Here is a 22128-nt window from a genome sequence, read left to right as displayed (position 1 = left end):
AACGAAACAACTCCAAGGGCAGGGGACAAAATGTACGGGAAACATCAATGATGATTTACGTATAAGAAAATCCATGATTGGTTTTTGTTTTTACTATGATGAGTCACGATTGGTTAAGATTAGAGCAAAATATCACGGACAGGCCAATTAGAGGCAAGATAGGCCACGTCATCGAAACAGGAAGGAAAATCACAACAAACATCCCAAATGACGACGAGAGAATCTGAGAAGAGAAGTGGGATTATTCAAGCGGGCGAATTATATATTTAAAAAAAATTAGTGGAAGATGGCAGAGGGATCTCTTCCTTCAATTTTTCTTTTAGCGATGCAGAACAACGTCCAGGAAACCCACGATGCGTCTACTTGGCCACATTTGGACAAATGTATGCGTCTGGATAAAACAATGCCCAAATTTTAGTTGTTTACCATGTAAGCCCATATCAGAACTGCTCGCCACATGGAAGAAGTGGAATACATTTTTAAGAACACACATGATTGTGACATGTGATGACTTTTGCTACAGTATAGCCTGTCTAAATGCTACATTTCATTTTCAATGGTTCTATTAGAGACATGCACCTGGGGATAGGTTGATTGGCAACACTAAATTGGCCCTAGTGTGAATGTGAGTGTGAATGTTGTCTGTCTATCTGTGTTGGCCCTGCGATGAGGTGGCGACTTGTCCAGGGTGTACCCTGCCTTCCGCCCGATTGTAGCTGAGATAGGTTCCAGCGACCCCGAAGAGAATAAGCGATAGAAAATGGATGGATGGATGGTTCTATTAGTTCTGGTTTTAGAACAAGACAGGAGCTTACATTTTCTTCATTATTTCTACTGTTTATATGTTGACATTGAATAGTTGAATCCTTTTGAAATATAAACAACATGACTGCAAGATATTTGTTAATTCATGCTCTAAATCACAAATGGCTATTCAGATAAAAGAAGTTAGCTTATAGAACAAACATTGTTTGTACTCTTTATGATTTTTGCATTTGGAGCAGTTAGAAGTGGAGACAAAAATTGGCTATAAAATCTACTAAAGCGGAAACAAAAAGGAAAATGCAAGCAGCTCCGAAATTTGCCAGGAAGGCTAATGTTAGAGCCATCAAAGCAAAAATGCCAAAGTAATGTGTGAATGAACCAAAGTAATGTGTAAATAATGTATATAGATGAACCATGTGTGGCTGTGAAGGGAACACTAGTAAGGTTGTAAATACTGTAGAGTAGGCTAACATCCTGTCGATGTGAACATAAGGTGGAATTACTGTAGTGACTAAATAACATAGTGACTGATACAGACATAGTGATCATTTGGATGAATGGGGTATGTATTTATGTAAACTCTGTTGATAATTTTTAAAATATTTAAACACTAAAATTAAATGGTGGTTTTTTTGCTAACTTTTCCCCCCTTGACCCCCCTACCTGGCTGGACCTGGCTGGGGAACTGCGGCCCCCAGACCCCCGGCTTATTTTCAGTCTTTTTCATTAAATTCAGATCACATGCTTGTTACTGGTCAGAGAACACAATTAAATTAATAGAATTCAAAACAACAGGGGGAACTGTTTACTCCCTGTTAGCTGGTACAGTAAAACACAACTTGGAAAAAAATATTACTATGTCCAGAGTGTAGGCAGTGCTGTTAAAGGGGAACTGCATTTTTGGGGAATTTTGCCTATCGTTCACAATCATTATGAGGGACAAGAAGACAAACGTTTGTAGTTTTTTTTTCGCTTTCTAACATAAAAATCGGCTCGGTTGGTGGCCAGCAATGCAGCTATTGGGGGAAATCAATTCTACTACTAAATCCCTTTAAAACGCATTCCAAAACTGTCAACAATACTTGATTTAAGTTCAGTAACCTGTAAAATAACCAAACTGTAGCAACATTGTTTTTGTAAAAGCGAACACAGAGGAACTCTTTTTCGAGCATAGTAACACATCGGCGTGCTTCGGTATTAGCCGTAGAAACTATCTACGGCAAGAGATAAGATAGCTACTACATCAGCACGAAACGTGTTTGAGTTTGTTACAGTACAGTACCTGTTTGTTTATACACAGCGAACCAGACAGCATATGCTGTCTGACATGCTACACGCATGACGTGCTGCGTGTATCATAATCAATGTAAAGTGTGACTCACTTGATGGACAGTTGTCTGTTTGGTCCAGCTGGCCAGTGATGTTTTTTCCGGTTAATCATGGGTAAGCACTCCATTTATGTCGAAATAGCTTGGCTTCAAGTTCCACATTTTGCAGCTTCGATTCGCTTTCACCTCACTCTCTCGGCTTCCGTCTGCTCCAACGTCTCTTTCTTCCTTTTTGCTTGCTTATAGAAGCAGTAGTTTATTCTCCATAAATCCAGATTCAAAAAGATAAGATTGTGAACCCTTATTTGTCCAAAAATAGTCGTCTTCTTTGTTTATTACCGAATCAGCCATGATTAGAACACACTCATGTTTGTATCCGGAAATAAATGCTATGGAAACAGAAATAAATACGCAGAATAATTAGTTCCGGGAATGTTTAAAATGACTAAAATACGGTAAATATTTACATATTGTTAGGACTGTGTCTGTTACTACATTATATATAGACTTGCAGTGTACAAAACGTTTTTAAGTTGTTTTAGAGGGCTTTGAAGGTTACAACGGCGACTTCCATTAGCTGCATCTTCCAAGCAATTTTTGTCATCTTTAAAATAAGTGTAAAAAAAAAAAAGACGTGTGTTCTTGTCTCTCATAATGATTGTGAACGGTAGGCAAAATTCCAAAAAAGTGCAGTTCCCTTTTAAGTTTCTCTGTCTAAATGAGTAGAGAATGCAGCTGACCTGATGACAAACTAGTTTGAGAAGAAACTTTTCAATTTTGTAAATATTGACTATTGTGCGTGAAGTCTTACTTATGGTTAAATTAAATTTAAAAATTAGGCTATCAAGTTAAGATAAATGTTTTAATGGTTGATAAAATATGGATGAAGGATACTTTATTTTACTTGTATTTTACTTTTTTTTTGTTTCACCCCTGAGGGATTGCCACCGTATTGTGGTCAGGGGGCTGCGTACCTCAGTGACCTTAAGAGCTATACAGGACTGTCTCAGAAAATTAGAATATTGTGATAAAGTTCTTTATTTTCTGTAATGCAATTAAAAAAACAAAAATGTCATACATTCTGGATTCATTACACATCAACTGAAATATTGCAAGCCTTTTATTATTTTAATATGGCTGATTATGGCATACAGCTTAAGAAAACTCAAAAATCCTATCTCAAAAAATTAGAATGTTTCCTCAGACCAAGTAAAAAAAAAAGATTTACAAACCCCGTTTCCATATGAGTTGTAAAATTGTGTTAGATGTAAATATAAACGGAATACAATGATTTGCAAATCCTTTTCAACCCATATTCAATTGAATGCACTACAAAGACAAGATATTTGATGTTCAAACTCATAAACTTGATTTTTTTTTTTGCAAATAATAATTAACTTAGAATTTCATGGCTGCAACACGTACCAAAGTAATTGGGAAAGGGCATGTTCACCACTGTGTTACATCACCTTTTCTTTTAACAACACTCAATAAACGATTGGGAACTGAGGAAACTAATTGTTGAAGTTTTGAAAGTGGAATTCTTTCCCATTCTTGTTTTATGTAGAGCTTCAGTCGTTCAACAGTCCGGGGTCTCCGCTGTCGTATTTTACGCTTCATAATGCGCCACACATTTTCGATGGGAGACAGGTCTGGACTGCAGGCGGGCCAGGAAAGTACCCGCACTCTTTTTTTACAAAGCCACGCTGTTGTAACACGTGCTGAATGTGGCTTGGCATTGTCTTGCTGAAATAAGCAGGGGCGTCCATGAAAAAGACGGCGCTTAGATGGCAGCATATGTTGTTCCAAAACCTGTATGTACCTTTCAGCATTAATGTTGCTTTCACAGATGTGTAAGTTACCCATGCATTGGGCACTAATGCACCCCCATACCATCACAGATGCTGGCTTTTGAACTTTGCGTCGATAACAGTCTGGATGGTTCGCTTCACCTTTGGTCCGGATGACATGATGTCGAATATTTCCAAAAACAATTTGAAATGTGGACTCGTCAGACCACAGAACACTTTTCCACTTTGCATGAGTCCATCTTAGATGATCTCGGGCCCAGAGAAGCCAGCAGTGTTTCTGGATGTTGTTGATAAATGGCTTTCGCTTTGCATAGTAGAGCTTTAACTTGCACTTACAGATGTAGCGACCAACTGTAGTTACTGACAGTGGTTTTCTGAAGTGTATGAGCCCATGTGGTGATATCCTTTAGAGATTGATATCGGTTTTTGATACAGTGCCGTCTGAGGGATTGAAGGTCACGGTCATTCAATGTTGGTTTCCAGCCATGCCGCTTACGTGGAGTGATTTCTCCAGATTCTCTGAACCTTTTGATGATATTATGGACCGTAGATGTTGAAATCCCTAAATTTCTTGCAATTGCACTTTGAGAAACGTTGTTCTTAAACTGTGACTATTTGCTCACGCAGTTGTGGACAAAGGGGTGTACCTCGCCCCACCCTTTCTTGTGAAAGACTGAGCATTTTTTGGGAAGCTGTTTTTATACCCAATCATGGCACCCACCTTTTCCCAATTAGCCTGCACACCTGTGGGATGTTCCAAATAAGTGTTTGATGAGCATTCCTCAACTTTATCAGTATTTATTGCCACCTTTCCCAACTTCTTTGTCACGTGTTGCTGGCATCAAATTCTAAAGTTAATGATTATTTGCAAAAAAAAAAAATGTTTATCAGTTTGAACATCAACTATGTTGTCTTTGTAGCATATTCAACTGAATATGGGTTTAAAATGATTTGCAAATCATTGTATTCCGTTTATATTTACATCCAACACAATTTCCCAACTCCTATGGAAACGGGGTTTGTATAACAGCAAAACAAAATCAAACATTTGAAAATGTCAATTAATGCACTCAGTACTTGGTTGGGAATTCTTTTGCATGGATTACTGCATCAATGCGGCGTGGCATGGAGGCAATCAGCCTGTGGCATTGCTGAGGTGTTATGGATGGCCAGGATGCTTCAATAGCGGCCTTTAGCTCATTTGCATTATTGGGTATGGTGTCTCTCAGCTTCTTCTTCACAATACCCCACAAATTCTCTATGGGGTTCAGGTCAGGGGAGTTGGTAGGCCAATCGAGGACAGTAATGCTATGGTCAGTACACCAGTTACTGGTGGTTTTGGCACTGTGGGCAAGTGCCACATCATGCTGGAAAATGAAATCATCATCTCCATAGAGCTTTTCAACAGATGGAAGCATGTAGTGCTCTAAAATCTCTTGGTACACAGCTGCATTGACTCTGGACTTGATGAAACACAGTGGACCAGCACCAGCAGCTGACATGGCTCCCCAAACCATTGCTGACTGTGGGAACTTCACACTGGATTTCAAGCAACTTGGATTTTGCTCCTCTCAGGCCTTCCTCCAGACTCTAGTGCCTTGACTTCCAAATGAAATACAAAATTTGCTTTCGTCTGAAAACAGGACCTCGGACCACTCTGCAACTGTCCAGTGCTTCTTTTCCATAGCCCAAGTCAGACGCTTCTAGAGATTTTAGAGCACTACATGCTTCCATCTGTTGAACAGCTCTATGGAGATGATGATTTCATTTTCCAGCATGATCTGGCACATGCCCACAGTGCCAAAACCACCAGTAACTGGTGTACTGACCATGGCATTACTGTCCTCGATTGGCCTGCCAACTCCCCTGACCTGAACCCCATAGAGAATTTGTGGGGTATTGTGAAGAAGAAGCTGAAAGACACCAGACCCAATAATGCAAATGAGCTAAAGGCCGCTATTGAAGCATCCTGGGCATCCATAACACCTCAGCAATGCCACAGGCTGATTGCCTCCATGCCACGCCGCATTGATGCAGTAATCCATGCAAAAGGATTCCCAACCAAGTACTGAGTGCAGTAATTGACATTTTCAAATGTTTGATTTAGTTTTGCTGTTATAAATGTTTTTTTTTTTACTTGGTCTGAGAAAATATTCAAATTTTTTGAGATAGGATTTTTGAGTTTTCTTAAGCTGTATGCCATAATCAGCAATATTAAAATAATAAAAGGCTTGCAATATTTCAGTTGATGTGTAATGTATCCAGAATGTATGACATTTTAGTTTTTTTAATTGCATTACAGAAAATAAAGAACTTTATCACAATATGCAAATTTTCTGGGACAGTCCTGTATACGACACCCAAGTTGTACTGGTGTGGAGATAGAGGCCTGACGAAGTACAATCCACTTCTCCAAGTTGGAGTTGGACACATACTGTAGCTAACAACCAACACCTAACATATGCTTGCCTAGAACCAAGTATCCAACAAGGTGACAACACTTACAGGTCAGAAAAGTGGAAAATCATCGTAGATCCCCTTCATGCAAAATATTTTTTTAAACATGTAAATAAATATTTTAACTACTGCTGTTATAGAGTTTTTTTCATTGGCTGCCTTGTTTGCAAATTTTCAGCAATATTGAGAATATTCTGCATTACAATTGATCTATTCCACTTTAAAAAAAACTCTTGACCTCTAATTTTTCACACAAAGAGCTGTTCTTCTCTCTCCTGTAAAACTTAAATTAAAAATAATAACTATGCTTCTATAATAGAACATTTTGTTTGCTCACTTTTGTTCTATTTTTGCTGTTTAGCAGTCCTGACATCGGGGTTAAAATGAGAACATGTGATACAAGCAGCAAGTGTGGTGAAGGCTAGCTTGACCAAATTCACAACGATCATCACAGCTTAAGGGAGGATCCTCTCAAAGGGTGACCTCGCTCTACCGCATTGACGAAAGCCTCGGTCGACTGCAAAGCTTAAATTTGGACACAACCACAGTGAGGTTTTCAAAGCTAAGAAAACTGTAGCAACTGTTGATCATAGTGGTAACCAATTTTTCATGTGTGTGAGCAAACACAAACTGCCTGAGCATTCAGTGGAGCACATGTGAGCAACATCAGACATGCACATTGTGGCAATACCAGAGCGCACCTGTCCTAAACCTGACATTGTACTAAGTTAAATGTCCTATTATTTTAATCAAATGACAATAGTCATTTCCATGAGATTATTTTCTAATATAAGTGATTTGGCCCACTTACAATGAAAACAACAAAACAATATTGTTTTTCATGAGCTGTGTACAAGTATTTTTTGTCTGGGTGGGGGTCTTTTTTTGGACCCTTTTCAGAGATCACATTTAGTTCCCCTTAAAACATTCAAATGTTGCATACTGAGATGTACAAACCCCGTTTCCATATGAGTTGGGAAATTGTGTTAGATGTAAATATAAACGGAATACGATGATTTGCAAATCATTTTCAGCCCGTATTCAGTTGAATATGCTACAAAGACAACATAGTTGATGTTCAAACTGATAAACTTTTTTTTTTTTGCAAATAATCATTAACTTTAGAATTTGATGCTGGCAACACGTGACAAAGAAGTTGGGAAAGGTGGCAATAAATATTGATAAAGTTAAGGAATGCTCATCAAACACTTATTTGGAACATCCCACAGGTGAACAGGCAAATTGGGAACAGGTGGGTGCCATGATTGGGTATAAAAGTAGATTCCATGAAATGCTCAGTCATTCACAAACAAGGATGGGGCGAGGGTCACCACTTTGTCAACAAATGCGTGAGCAAATTGTTGAACAGTTTAAGAAAAACCTTTCTCAACCGGCTATTGCAAGGAATTTTGGGATTTCACCATCTACAGTTCGTAATACCATCCAAGGGTTCAGAGAATCTGGAGAAATCACTGCACGTAAGCAGCTAAAACCGTGACCTTCGATCCCTCAGGCTGTGGCTTTGGCACATGTTGCAGCCATGAAATTCTAAATTAATTATTATTTGCAAAAAAAAATAAAGTTTATGAGTTTGAACATCAAATATCTTGTCTTTGTAGTGCATTCAATTGAATATGGGTTGAAAAGGATTTGCAAAACATTGTATTCCGTTTATATTTACATCTAACACAATTTCCCAACTCATATGGAAACGGGGTTTGTACTTCAAATCAAAAACGCCCACAATACTCAAGAGAAAATGCAAATATAACTAAACAGCACGCGCAATGTGACACAATTTCCCAACTCATATGGAAACGGGGTTTGTAATATTCGGATAAAGTGTACATTCCTGGAACTTTCTGACAGTACAACATGTTTTTATTAGCATTTCTGTAATCTAGTAACAGCATTTTATGATTAATATCCATAAATTAACATTCTAAATAAAAGACAGTAGAATTAGCACACATCTGATTGAGGAGTCATAGTTTACCAACCTTGCATTTATAGTTTGTAGGAGTTGTCCGACTCTTTGTGCTGCTGTTGATATGTCGGATGACAAAGAGTTGATTTTGGTCTAGTTTGTATGGCAGAAAATGACCAGTTATGCTCGATAGAAGTTTTGTACTCATGTTTATGGCCAACAATAAACAGGTTTGATTAATAAAAAGATCAATGGATGACCTGTCCACCTTAAAACGTCTCGACAGGTGTTACAAAAATATTGTTTTATCTGTTGTGGCCGCTTGTTGTCGCCTGTCACCTGCAGTTGTATTGCAAAATCCTACCGTACAAATGCTGTGGTTATTTTGTTTATAGAGTTTTAGATTGGATTTGATTTTGATTCTCTGCGCTGTGAGCTTTGCTGTGTGCAGAGGACACGCGAGCCATGCGTAATTGCGCAGGCACGCACTTTAGAGGGAACTTGTGGTAACATCACGTTCTGGAATTGGTTGATGCTCGTGGTACGAGTGCACTGCACAAAGTGGATGGACCGAAAGGAGGACCGCCTCCAAATTCATGAAAGTGACCTAAAATCAACAGTTGACACCATTTTTTATTGGACAATGATTCCAAACACAAATGGCTGTAAAATAGATAAAGCAAGCTCACATTAAGCTTTTGAAATCACCTTTTCAAAGCCCCAACGTCAACCCTATTGAACATTTGTGAACTGTGCTTCAAAAACTGGTCAGTGCGAGGAAACCTGTAAGACATGCAGAGATAGAATTAGAATTGCAAACAGCTCAAGTATATAGTCTGCCGAATAGAGCTGTCAAATATCCAGACACAATTATGCCTATTAAGATTGTTGATGGCTACAGAAGTGTGTGGTTGAGGAAAAACATTTAACAAAATCAATTTGAGCACTTTCGTACTCTTTTGAGTGCATTAGCGTGTCCACACCGAGAAGTACACCAAAAATACCTATTAGTGTCCTCACTAATGGCGTGACGATGCACTCAGATGACCAAACAATATTGAGTTCACGAGTCAGGACAATATTCGAACACTACTTTTAAGAAAACTACAGTGACAAACTAAATGACTGGACAAACTGGCTTTTTTATTGAAGCAAGTTACAAAACAATGCTGGTGCACTTTGACATGTTTTATAAGTTTGTATGCATCATAAGTTTGACCTTTTCACTGTTGAACGTCTTTCCTCTTTCAATCATGTTCTTCAGTGGCACCATCAGACACATTGTGAGACCACTTGTTAATATATATTTTTTAATTTAAAATATATATTAACAAATTTCCTATGTGAAAAAAAACTTGAAGTACCATATGCAATTTTTTTGTGTCCTCAGCACAGTAAGTGCAGCCTCTCTCCCATGAGTGCATCTGCAGCGCACAATAAAAAGTAGGTTTCATTGTGGATGCACCGGACTGCTTCTAAAATGACCATAACAAGTGGTATATGTCTGCTGCTTGTTTGATAGGAAAACACCATAGGAGCATGATAACATGAATGTGCAGTAAATGAGTGTCCATGGTGAAAGCTGCGTAGTACACACAAAAACTTCATTTAAATAAGGCGGCCTGCACCATTTGTGAATAGCACGTGCAATGCTAATAGATCGTTTGCAACACGCCCACTAAATGCAATTTTATAGATTGCACACGCTGTTAAGCTTTTGGTATTTGGATCTTAGTAAATTAGGACCTTAATGCGCACTTCAAATCCCGCTTCAGACGTGCTAATTCCATATTACATGCATTATCAGGATGGGTATTTACCAATCAGTAACGGTGCCGGTGCTTAAAAGCTGTAAAACAGTCAGAATTTTTTATATATATATAACATATATATATATATATACTGTATATATATATATAAATATATATATATATATATATATATATATATGTATATATATATATATACTTTTATATAGAATGATGTGACTTTCAAGTACCGACAAGTAATTGAAATACTTGAATTGTATCAATATGTCAAATCAGTAATACGTTGAAAAATAAGAAACAAAATCCACAACAAATTGTCATCATAAAACAAAACAAAACCAGCAGCAATAGAGAACACAGAGAATGTGCAAAAACAACTTGCTTGTGTTGTATTGTTGATGCTCACAATTCTGGGATTGGTGTATGTGCTTAGCTCACAGTCACCCTGCTTGGTCCATAATGAGGAAGTGCTGTGGTCGTGTTGTGGCTAACTACGGCACTTTGGTGCCCTTAGGGCTTCTGCGAGTGTGCAATAAAGTTTAAAAAGAGCGTCAGACTCTGTTTGCTGACTTACAAAACATTACTTGCACATCACCGTCAAGCACATGTTGCAGGTTGCTGAGTCTGCATTCTTTTAGCACCCAAATGAGGCATTGATAGCTACTTCTATTTTCGGTACCAATCCCTAATTACCAGTCAAAATATCAAGTTGGCTCTTTTAAGCTCCATGTTTAACTCAAAAAGTGGGCGAGGCTTCTGCGCTATGCCTGCAAGACAGTTATTCTCTAAAGAAGAAATATTGTCTCGTTTTAATCTCACAAGATATCTTCACACGCCAAGTACTGACTTTTTGTTTAATGTTCAAAGAAGAAGAAAGAAACAAGAAACAATCAGGACTTGCAATGAGCAGGTAAACTACTGTACAATAGCAAAGGGCAGAATCACTACAGACAAAAAATCTGCATTCGATTTTGCCGCTTTAGGCTGCAAAGTCGAGCTCAGATCCACTAAGCTGCACCTGACACATTCATTCAGACCAAAACAAGCTGCGGAAACAGAAGCTATAGCTTCTATAGCTCATTGCAACATGGCTAATGCCTCAAATATACCTGAAAATGAAGATCCTCCACCATCATTCAGATTTGGCGTGTGGAACCACTTTGGTTTTCGTGTTAAGTTTGACCCTGATGGCAAGCGTGTCGTGGACAAAAATATAATAAAAAATATAATTAAAAAAGTATATAAAGAAATAAAAAAACGGTATGTCGCAAGTGTCACACAACAATAAACTACAACAGTGGAAATACCACAAACATGACAGATTTACGCCGACATCACCCGATGCGAAAATAGGTGGAACCAAACAAAAACAAGGAGCAACAACACACAAACTACAAACTTTACCCGGGGCACTAAGATGATTCAAAGAGGACAAAAGAAACCGACAGGGCGATTGCTACTTTTATTGCTGTTGACATGCAACTCTTTTCTGTTGTGGAAATGTCGGGTTTGCTGCGGACACTTGAGCCCTGTTACAAGATTCCTTCACAAACCTATTTCACCGATACGGTAGTTCCTGCTTTGTATAATACAGAAGTCCAGTTCGCGACAGCAATGTCCGTAACACCCCCGTTTACTCTGCTGCTAAAAATCCACCACAAAAGATGGGTGATTTAGTCAGATGTCTGAAGAGTGTTATGTTGATGTTGAGGTGGTGAAGAGTGAGGTATTAAGATGGACGGGGGCAGTAAAGGGGCAGGCTGTTCACATAGCAGTCTGACCGCCTGGGGATACAGACTGTGAGACTTCTGGTGGTCCTGGCGCCATTAGATCTATACCTCCTTCCAGAGGGTAGCAGGTTGAAGAGGCCATGTGCTGGGTGGTGCCTGTCTTTCAGGATGTTGCGTACTCTCTTTCAAAGCGATTTACATAGTGAAACCCATGATCTACATTTAAACCAGTGTGGGTGGCACTGGGAGCAAGGGTAAAGTGTCTTGCCTAAGGATGGTGGAAGCTGCAATCGAACCTGGAACCCTCAAGTTGCTGGCCGGCCGTTACACCAATTGAGCCACGCCTCCCCCAAGTCATTTCTGAAGAAGATGCTCTATTCATCCACATCGATATTCAAGCTTCATTCAAGTCATTGAATTTGAGTTGCTTTTTGTCTTGCAGACTACGGCGGCAGCAGTTGAGTCCTGCTCTGTTTGGTAAGAAGCGATCGGCCCGATTTAGCCCCGAGATTCCAGAGGGGCCGAGCAGCGACGTGGATGACGAAGATGAGCAGCTGCAGCTACAGATCCCTGGATGACACTTATACACACATGCAGAGTTTCCAGCAGAGCAGAATATTGTTGTAGAAAACTTTACCTAAAATAGCGCCATCTTGCTACTTCTGTCTGACATGAAAACAGCCATGAAAGGATGGAATTATTTGCATGGCCACTATCAGCCCTGTACATCTTGTGCATTAATGATCGGTCCTGGTTCACAAACCCAATCAGTAGTTGTGAATATGTTTCAGTTTATTCAGCAATTATACAGAAGTAACAATTCTGCCTGTTTTTGAGACACACATCAGGATAAAAACCCAAATTTAGTTTCTATCCTATCTCAAGGAACACGACAGGTCAGAGTAGAAGTAGGTATTATTAAGAAATACACACTATCCTGCTCCCATTCAGACATTACTGCAATACATTACTGTGCAAAAGTCCTAGGTCAGACAGGAGGATCATAAGGGCGATTCTGGAGGGTCCAATTCAGCCGTTTCCGTGTATTATTTTGTCTTACTCAATACTCTTCAAGCAGTTGTGACTTCTAATTGAACCTTGCAGATTTATTTAGCAGGGAAGCAATGGTGCAAATATTATCTCCAGAATTCACGAGCTATTATAAGAAGCTCCAAGGCCTTCACATTAGTAGTCTTGAGGAAAGTATTGCAAAAAGACCAAATGACTTTTGCACAGTACTGCATTCATGTGTATTGATACTAATACTGTTTTTGTTAGTCAAATGATGGTTGGTGTTTTGATACTTTCTTAATACTGAATGTGATGTCTAAAAACAAATTGTGCTGTTTTTGTTTTATTTTTTCCAGGCACCTCTATAGCTTGTTGAATCATAAATACAGCAACCTACAACAGGAATGAATGCATTTGTTATTGATACATCCTGTATTAGCACTCGTTAAAACTGAAAAAACTACTGCATAACTATTATTTTATACTAACATGTCAGAAAATGTGCAACATTCATTCATTTAAAACAACTTGATGATATTCAGATTTGATTACAAAGAAACATGTTAATTTTTCTTAATTTTAGTGTAAAATGATTAGGGTGAACCCATAAAACACTTTTTTTTGTTTTTTAATACTAATGTCAAACATCTGTAATGTTACATACTGAACATATCCATCCATCCATTTTCTACCGCTTGTCCCTTTATTGATGTAAAATAATTTCAATAGTGAAATTTTTTGGGTGTCTTATTAGCATTTTTACTATTGTGACAAATACATGACTTCAGAGTTCCCATAACAATTTCAAGGCTAAAAGATAATAGTGATATTTTCCTAGCTAGTTTTTTGGTTGAACTTTAATATTAGATACCCTATTAAAACATTAAAAATGTTACATGGGTTTAAAATGAACTTTATAGGAAACATTTAATATGATATTGATATCAGATATCAGTTATTGGATTATGTCGGCTTGCATCTAAAAGCCAAATCTATAAGCGTTACGAAATAAGAAGTTCTGCAACGTCCTCCAATAAGCACAGCAAGTTAGTCTTTCCTCCCAAATGACCTCTAAAGGCCTTTGTGGCCACATGCGTGGACAGCACTTTTTAGCTCTTATTTCCAAAATTATGTACACTACTGAATTGGGGTCTTATGCCGACATATGGACACTTATACTGCTATCTGGTGGTGTCAGAAGAGTAACATAAAACAATGGAATTTGGTAAAAAAAAAAAGTGTAAAAATAAAAATGCATGTCACTACACATGAAGTACACGTTTGTGTACTTATGTACTAAGTATATAATATTAAAAGATGATTTTTAGTTTTTATTCTAATTAGTGTCCAATAAGCCTTTATTCTAATTAGGGTCCAATAAGCCCAAATAGCAAAGAGAAATAAAACAAGCATGTAAACAAACAGCTTGGGCCTTAAAAGGTTAAATGATAGCTGCATATGACTTCCCCATACAACATTTCCAAGGCAGAAGAGTATTAGAAAGTATCCAGTTACACTTTTGTTCACAATTTTCGACTTGCTGCATCATGAGCTTAATTTAATGCTTTATCGTAGCCACTTGGTGTCACCAAAAAATAAAATTACCACTCCACTTCAACCTAAATGCAGTATTACAGACAGTTAATGGAAAATAAGTAGTGCTTTGTCATACCTACCATTGGTCTCTGAGTGATTCCACTTGACCAACCCTTTTCTTACATTCCACACTATACAAGTATGTATGATTCCTGCTTGATAGTGAATCAATATCAACCAATGCTCAAGGTTCCAATATTGGTATCACATCGGAAATTAAAAAGTTGTATCAGGATTTTTAAACACTTCAAAGTGTCAGCGTGGCTTCTTCTGGGTTAAAACATCCCAATAAACAAACAAATTTAAGTGCAGACCAATGACAAGTTTTGATCTTAGTCTGCTAGTGTACTTTACATTTCATACACTTTGGCATCATTTGGACACACCGTAAAGCATTCCAATACATTTTAAAGACATGTTTGAAAGGCCAATTGTAAAATGTTGTGATGTGTGGTTAAGTCACATTTCTGTGAAATTGTGTCAGATTTGAAATACAATATGTACTTGTACAAGCAATAAAACACTAAATTTCTACACCATTTATTGTCCTTGTGCTTCACCTCTGATGCTGGGACTGGAATCAAAACTGATTAAGGTCTATTCTGTTATGTTTTTATTTTTTGCCAGATTAAATCGTATCCGTGGCGATTGAACTGATGACAGTGCTTATTCACAATGATGCTCCTCCAGACACAATGTTACTGAGACGCTAGAAGGATTGGATGGGTAACGTACACATTTGAAATGATACAGGAGCAATTTCGGGGACATGGCAATCGATAGCAGTACTCAACGGTGCCAATTTTTTATAATGTAAATTATTTAATACAATATTTGTTATCCATTTAACACAGATAATAATCATAACTGCTGCTGTCACATCATTTTTTTCCTACACTTCTTGAGTCTCATTTGCAAGTACTGTAGACTCTGCATGCAATTGCAATGCCAAGACGTTAGATGGCAGTACTGTATAGGCTACAGTGTGTGGTCAGGAAGTAGTCTTTGCCATTAGGCTAAATGTGCCAGTCTACTAATGTGAATGTACTGCGTTAAGAAACGTGGAAGAGAAGACAAATTTGGAGAACGTGGAAGTAATGTCATGATCAAGTGCTATGATATGAAAAGGGGTAGGATTAAATAAGCTCTGCTTCTTCCTACTCCTTTTCGGACGGGCTGTAATGAAACAACTGGAAATATGTGATGTATTACATTGTATCGCGTCGGGGCTTGTGGGTATGATTTTTGAAAATTTTTCGGACTTTTGACTACTTTTTGACTTTTCTTCCCCCCCTTCCTGTGCGACTTTTCTGGGTGTCTTTTGGACATTTTGGGCATTCCGACTATCGGCGAGACTTGTGCGGCCGGCGGCGGGGCTTGTGGGTGTCAAAATCGTATGCATGTTCGAAAAACTGAAACTGAACTGAAATGTGGAGGAAGTCAAACTGCGGCTTATGGAGGTGTAGAGTCAGGAAAGAAGCATCAGAAAAATTACAGAAGCAGGAAAATGAAACATTGGAGCACTCTGGGCCCAACACAAGAATCAGCAATTTCAGGAATAACTATGGTCAAAAAAGTTATAAAACAAATCTTGAAATTGTAATCGTCTCAGCTGGAGCAAAGATTTTAGATATGAAAGAGTTATCATGGGAAAAAGTGCACAATAAATGACAGCAGGTGGTGGAGACAGACGCTGTTACTATAATCACATGTGAAGAATTACTGGAGTGTTAACAAATTAAAATTAAGGGTGTAAGAGCGATTCGATTACCTTGATTACAAAAAATTATCGAGGATTTTTCTCAGCCTCAAGGAATTCTTTATTTAACGGTGAAGCTAAAAGCACGATATTACTGGTGGCGATCCGCCGAAGATAATTTAGCCACGCTAGCTAAACCTGTTGACAACATAGCTGGTAGTGTGAGAGTTAGAGACAGAGTGGCCTTACTGACATGGACGGAAGAGGCGCCAAATTGCAGAATACACCAATTAAATTAAAATAATTTAAAAAATGCTTGTATAATGAAACACACGCTGTACAGTTATTTAGAACGTTTTCTTTAAGTGAAATAACGAAACATTATTTAGAATCTTTGCGAAGACATGCGCCCCACACCTAGCCTAATGCTAGCGTACCGTCAGATGGACGTCGTCGTGTAGCCATGTTATCTTTTCAACTGATAATATTTTATAATAAAAAAGATATTCAAGTTATCGGGTGCAGATTTTACGAGAGTGAAGGAAGGAGGAGGAGGAAAAACGGCCCCAAAGCAGAGCTATGTATTGTTGTTAATTGCCGTAAGCGTCTTGACTTGCTGCTGCCTATTCACGGACCCTCGCGAGTAGTTGTAAATACATTGCAACTTTTGGTGATCATTTTGTAAATCGTTAGCTTCTTGACTTTTAATTTGGGCCAACGGCAACAGGCCGTTGTTGTTGTTATAATTTCTCATGGACCCCTGCGAGTAGTACACAAACAGGAACTAAGACCGACGGGTGAACTTCTTAAGTAAACAGAAGGTAGAAGCAACGGAATAAAGCAGAATCTATAGAGAAAAAAATTAAAACATGTTTTCTAATAATAATGAAATTAGCGCAAAGTCCACACTGGCCTGGGGCGTCAAATAGAGCAGTGGTTCTCAAACTTCTTACCCAGGACCACCTTAGAAAAAACTTAGGTGCCACCATGATGACCAACATTATAATACAATAGGGTAGTAGGCCTAAGCATTCATTAAAAACAAGGCAGGGATTTTATTCAACAAATATCTTGAATATTTTTGGCCACTGTAACATTACACACAGTTTGAACAGTGACACTGTGTTTGAATAAAGGAAAATAACAATGATAACAATGTAATGTTTTTTTGAAAAATGCAGCCGTCGCGATGTGAAGTCGGACTTGCAGTAAACCAAACGAGAAAGACTAACAGGAACAAAGTCAGACTTTTATTAATTGATATTTAGCGAACATACTCTACTTCGGGTTTAAACGTAATTAAAAAAAATTAAATGTGATTTGTATTAAAATGGTTTACAGTGTGTACTTTTGATGCTGTTTCCCAGGTGAAAGCACAAACGTTGAAATGGTCATGTACTATTTGTATCATAAGAAGAAGAAGTGGTCAGCAGTGCCACATATGAGACATAATACTGTGTTTTGTTTGTTGTTGTTAACAGAACTATTAAGCCTTTCAAAAATATCGGTACTTTTTTTTTTTTGTACTCGTATGCTGCCGTGTGAAGGTGGCGTAAAAAGCCGAGGCACATGATGTTGAGTGTGTCAAAACGCACACACAAAGTGCATACAAGCCAAAACAGGGATGGCATAAAAGGCCTCGCCTACTGGTTAATAAAGAGTGTGCGTGAAGTACAATATGGAGGTGTTCGGGCTTCAAAACTACCAATAAAGGTGACGCTTTGAACAGGACAGTGCTGTAAGTGCCGATACCCTAGTATATATACAGATGTTCATGTATATAGCACAGAGTCAGCTAAAAGAGATGATGACAATGGTGAGGCTTTTTATGCCACCCCTGTCCTCTGAACGAGGCTGGATCATTTTGCTGGAAACATGTTGCATAGATTTCCCTACGCTTCCTGTTTCTTGTTGCTTCTTATGTGCACTTCCCTGCTGCATTGTTGTTGTGATGTTGTGCCTAATGAAGGGGTTTTACCAACACTTTGCATGGTGTCGCTGCATCCTGGGGTCCAGATCAACAGAGATCATAACTGTAAAACCTTTTTTTTTTTTTTTTTACAAATGGATTCCCTCAATTACACATTAACAATGTTCTTGTATCTTGAAACTTTAAATGCATGTTGTTTGGTCGGGTTCAAAAGTAAATTACTATCAAAACTGTTATTTCTTGCGGCATCCTGGAGAATAGCCCTCGATGTCGCTTTTTAAGGTGCTTGTGTTTTACAGAGGTGCTGCTGTAGAAAGCTTTGTATATTTGTTAACAGAAGACACTGTTTGGGGGGTTTTCTATGACTGTGACACTAAAAGTCTGTGACCTTTTTCCACCTCAAAAGACTTGTTTTCTATGGTGGCATCTAAGGCATTCACATTTACATAACTGTACATTTTTAAATGTATTTATGGTGAGTGCTATTGGCAATATAGACTTAACAAACTTTACTGATCCACAAGGGAAATGGTTCCACACAGTAGCTCAGTTACAAAGGATGGAAAGGATAATGCACACAAGAGCACAAAAAGAGGGCGAAAACAAAAGGTATAAAGTAGACTATAAATGTACCATAGTAGCAATATAAAACATATAACATACATGTAATATTTACATATTATATATACAGTATATAGGGCCGGGCCTGTCCCCATGGGGCCCGGCCAGGCACAGCCTGAAGAGGCAACGTGGGTCACCCCTCCAATGGGCTCACCACTCATGGGAGGGGCCATAGAGGTCGGGTGAGTTGTGAGCTGGGCGGAAGCCGAATGCAGGGCACTTGGCGGTCCGATCCTCGGCTACATAAGCTAACTCTTGGGACGTGGAATGTCACCTGAGCTAGTGCGCGAGGTGGAGAAGTTCTGGCTGGATATAGTCGGACTCACTTCGACGCACAGCAAGGGCTCTGGAACCAGTTCTCTCGAGAGGGGCTGGACTCTCTTCCACTCTGGCGTTGCCAGCAGTGAGAGTCGACGAGCTGGGGTAGCAATTCTTGTTACCCCCCCGGCTCAAAGCCTGTACGTTGGAGTTCAACCCAGTGGACGAGAGGGTAGCTTCCCCCCGCCTTCGGGTGGGGGGACGGGTCCTGACTGTTGTCTGTGCTTACGCACCAAACAGCAGTTCAGAGTACCCACCCTTTTAGGATACACTCGAGGGAGTACTGGAAAGTGCTCCCTCTGGTGATTCCCTTGTCCTACTGGGGGACTTCAACGCTTATGTTGGCAACGACAGTGAAACCTGGAGAGGCGTGATTGGGAAGAATGGCCGCCCGGATCTGAACCCGAGTGGTGTTTTGTTATTGGACTTTTGTGCTCGTCACAGATTGTCCATAACAAACACCATGTTCACGCATAAGGGTGTCCATATGTGCACTTGGCACCAGGACACTCTAGGCCGCGGTTCCATGATCGATTTTGTAGTTGTGTCATCGGATTTGCGGCCTCATGTTTTGGACACTCGGGTGAAGAAAGGGGCGGAGCTTTCTAATGATCACCACCTGTTGGTGAGTTGGCTGCGATGGTGGGGGAGGATGCCGGACAGACCTGGCAGGCCCAAACGCATTGTGAGGATCTGCTGGGAACGTCTGGCAGAGTCTCCTGTCAGAGAGAGTTTCAATTCCCACCTCCAGAAGAACTTTGAACATGTCACGAGGGAGATGCTGGACATTGAGTCCGAGTGGACCATGTTCCGCACCTCTATTGTCGAGGCGGCTGATTGGAGCTGTGGCCCCAAGGTAGTTGGTGCCTGTCGTGGCGGTAATCCTAGAACCTGTTGGTGGACACCGGCGGTGAGGGATGCCGTGAAGCTGAAGAAGGAGTACTATCGGGTTCTTTTGGCTCATAGGACTCCGGAGGCAGCAGACAGGTACCGACAGGCCAAGCGGTCTGCGGCTTCAGCGGTCGCGGAGGCAAAAACTCGGACATGGGAGGAGTTCGGGGAAGCCATGGAAAACGACTTCCGGACGGCTTCGAAGCGATTCTGGACCACCATCCGCCGCCTCAGGAAGGGGAAGCAGTGCACTGTCAACACCGCGTATGGTGAGGATGGTGTTCTGCTGAACTCGACTGTGGATGTTGTGGATCGGTGGAGGGAATACTTCTAAGACCTCCTCAATCCCACCAACACGTCTTCCTATGAGGAAGCAGTCCCTGGGGAATCTGTGGTGGGCTCTCCTATTTCTGGGGCTGAGGTTGCTGAGGTAGTTAAAAAGCTCCTCGGTGACAAGGCCCGGGGGTGGATGAGACCCGCCTGGAGTTCCTTAAGGCTCTGGATGCTGTGGGACTGTCTTGGTTGACAAGATTCTGCAGCATCGCGTGGACATCGAGGGCGGTACCTCTGGATTGGCAGACCGGGGTGGTGGTTCCTCTCTTTAAGAAGGGGAACCGGAGGGTGAGTTCCAACTATCGTGGGATCACACTCCTCAGCCTTCCCGGTAAGGTCTATTCAGGTGTACTGGAGAGGAGGCTACGCCGGATAGTCGAACCTCGGATTCAGGAGGAACAGTGTGGTTTTCGTCCTGGTCGTGGAACTATGGACCAGCTTTATACTCTCGGCAGAGTCCTTGGGGGTGCATGGGAGTTTGCCCAACCAGTCTACATGTGCTTTGTGGACTTGGAGAAGGCATTCGAACGTGTCCCTCGGGAAGTCCTGTGGGGAGTGCTCAGAGAGTATGGGGTATCGGACTGTCTGATCCCTGTACGATCAGTGTCAGAGCTTGGTCCGCATTGCCGGCAGTAAGTTGGACACATTTCCAGTGAGCGTTGGACTCCGCCAAGTCTGCCCTTTGTCACCGATTCTATTCATAACTTTTATGGACAGAATTTCAAGGCGCAGTCAAGGCGTTGAGGGGATCCGGTTTGGTGGCTGCAGGATTAGGTCTCTGCTTTTTGCAGATGATGTGGTCCTGATGGCTTCATCTGGCCAGGATCTTCAGCTCTCACTGGATCGGTTCGCAGCCGAGTGTGAAGCGACTGTGATGAGAATCAGCACCTCCAAGTCTGAGTCCATGGTTCTCGCCCGGAAAAGGGTGGAGTGCCATTTCCGGGTTAGGGAGGACACCCTGCCCCAAGTTGAGGAGTTCAAGTACATTGCAGTCTTGTTCACGAGTGAGGGAAGAGTGGATCGTGAGATCGACAGGCGGATCGGTGCGGCGTCTTCAGTAATGCGGACGCTGTATCGATCCGTTGTGGTGAAGAAGGAGCTGAGCCGGAAGGCAAAGCTCTCAATTTATCGGTCGATCTACGTTCCCATCCTCACTTATGGTCATGAGGTTTGGGTTATGACCGAAAGGACAAGATCACGGGTACAAGCGGCCGAAATGAGTTTCCTCTGCCGGGTGGTGGGGCTCTCCCTTAGGGATAGGGTGAGAAGCTCTGTCATCCGGGGGGAGCTCAAAGTAAAGCCACTGCTCCTCCACATCGAGAGGAGCCACATGAGGTGGTTCAGGCATCTGGTCAGGATGCCACCCGAATGCCTCCCTAGGGAGGTGTTTAGGGCACGTTGGGTCTTCCCAACGTGTCTTGGGAAGACCCAGGACACGTTGGGAAGACTATGTCTCCCGGCTGGCCTGGGAACGCCTCGGGATCCCCCGGGAAGAGCTGGACGAAGTGGCTGGGGAGAGGAAAGTCTAGGCTTCCCTGCTTAGGCTGCTGCCCCCGCGACCGGACCTCGGATTGACGTAAGAAGATGGATGGATGGATATACAGCATATAATATATATTGATATATTGTATTATTATATTGTATTATATGTGTATATAATATATACAATATTTAACAAATCCCAATTACCATGTACAATATTACAGAATATGTGACAGCTGTGAAGAGTAAAATTGGAAGGAAAAAAAATTCTAATTGTGTGTTTCAGCTAGATTGTTGGAAAGTATCGTTAGTAAATAGCAAAATATTTTTTTTAGAATCAAATAATATTTTATCTTTGTTCCAATCTGGTTTCACAAAACAGCACAGTACTGTTACAGCTGCCCTAAATGATTTAACTGAGGCTCTGGATGGCAAAAAAAAATATTGTGTGGCTCTTTTT

The 22128-nt window shown here is 40.5% G+C and overlaps 1 protein-coding gene across 5 annotated transcripts in view; it reads left to right on the top strand.

Annotated features, from left to right (window-relative positions):
- The window catches only part of ccdc102a (coiled-coil domain containing 102A), a 160037-nt gene extending 146840 nt beyond the window's left edge, over window positions 1-13197 (top strand). For all 5 annotated transcript variants that reach the window (XM_062030230.1, XM_062030240.1, XM_062030262.1 and 2 more), the window contains exon 10: window positions 12230-13197. In XM_062030230.1, the coding sequence (XP_061886214.1) occupies window positions 12230-12365 (136 nt within the window). In that variant the 3' untranslated portion in view covers window positions 12366-13197. The remainder of the gene's footprint in view (window positions 1-12229) is intronic.
- The last annotated feature ends 8931 nt before the right edge of the window (window positions 13198-22128 follow it).

This window comes from Entelurus aequoreus, linkage group LG02 (genome assembly GCF_033978785.1).
Source record: "Entelurus aequoreus isolate RoL-2023_Sb linkage group LG02, RoL_Eaeq_v1.1, whole genome shotgun sequence".
In the NCBI taxonomy this organism is placed as follows: Eukaryota; Metazoa; Chordata; class Actinopteri; order Syngnathiformes; family Syngnathidae; genus Entelurus; species Entelurus aequoreus.
This window is presented reverse-complemented; position numbering and strand designations above follow the sequence as displayed.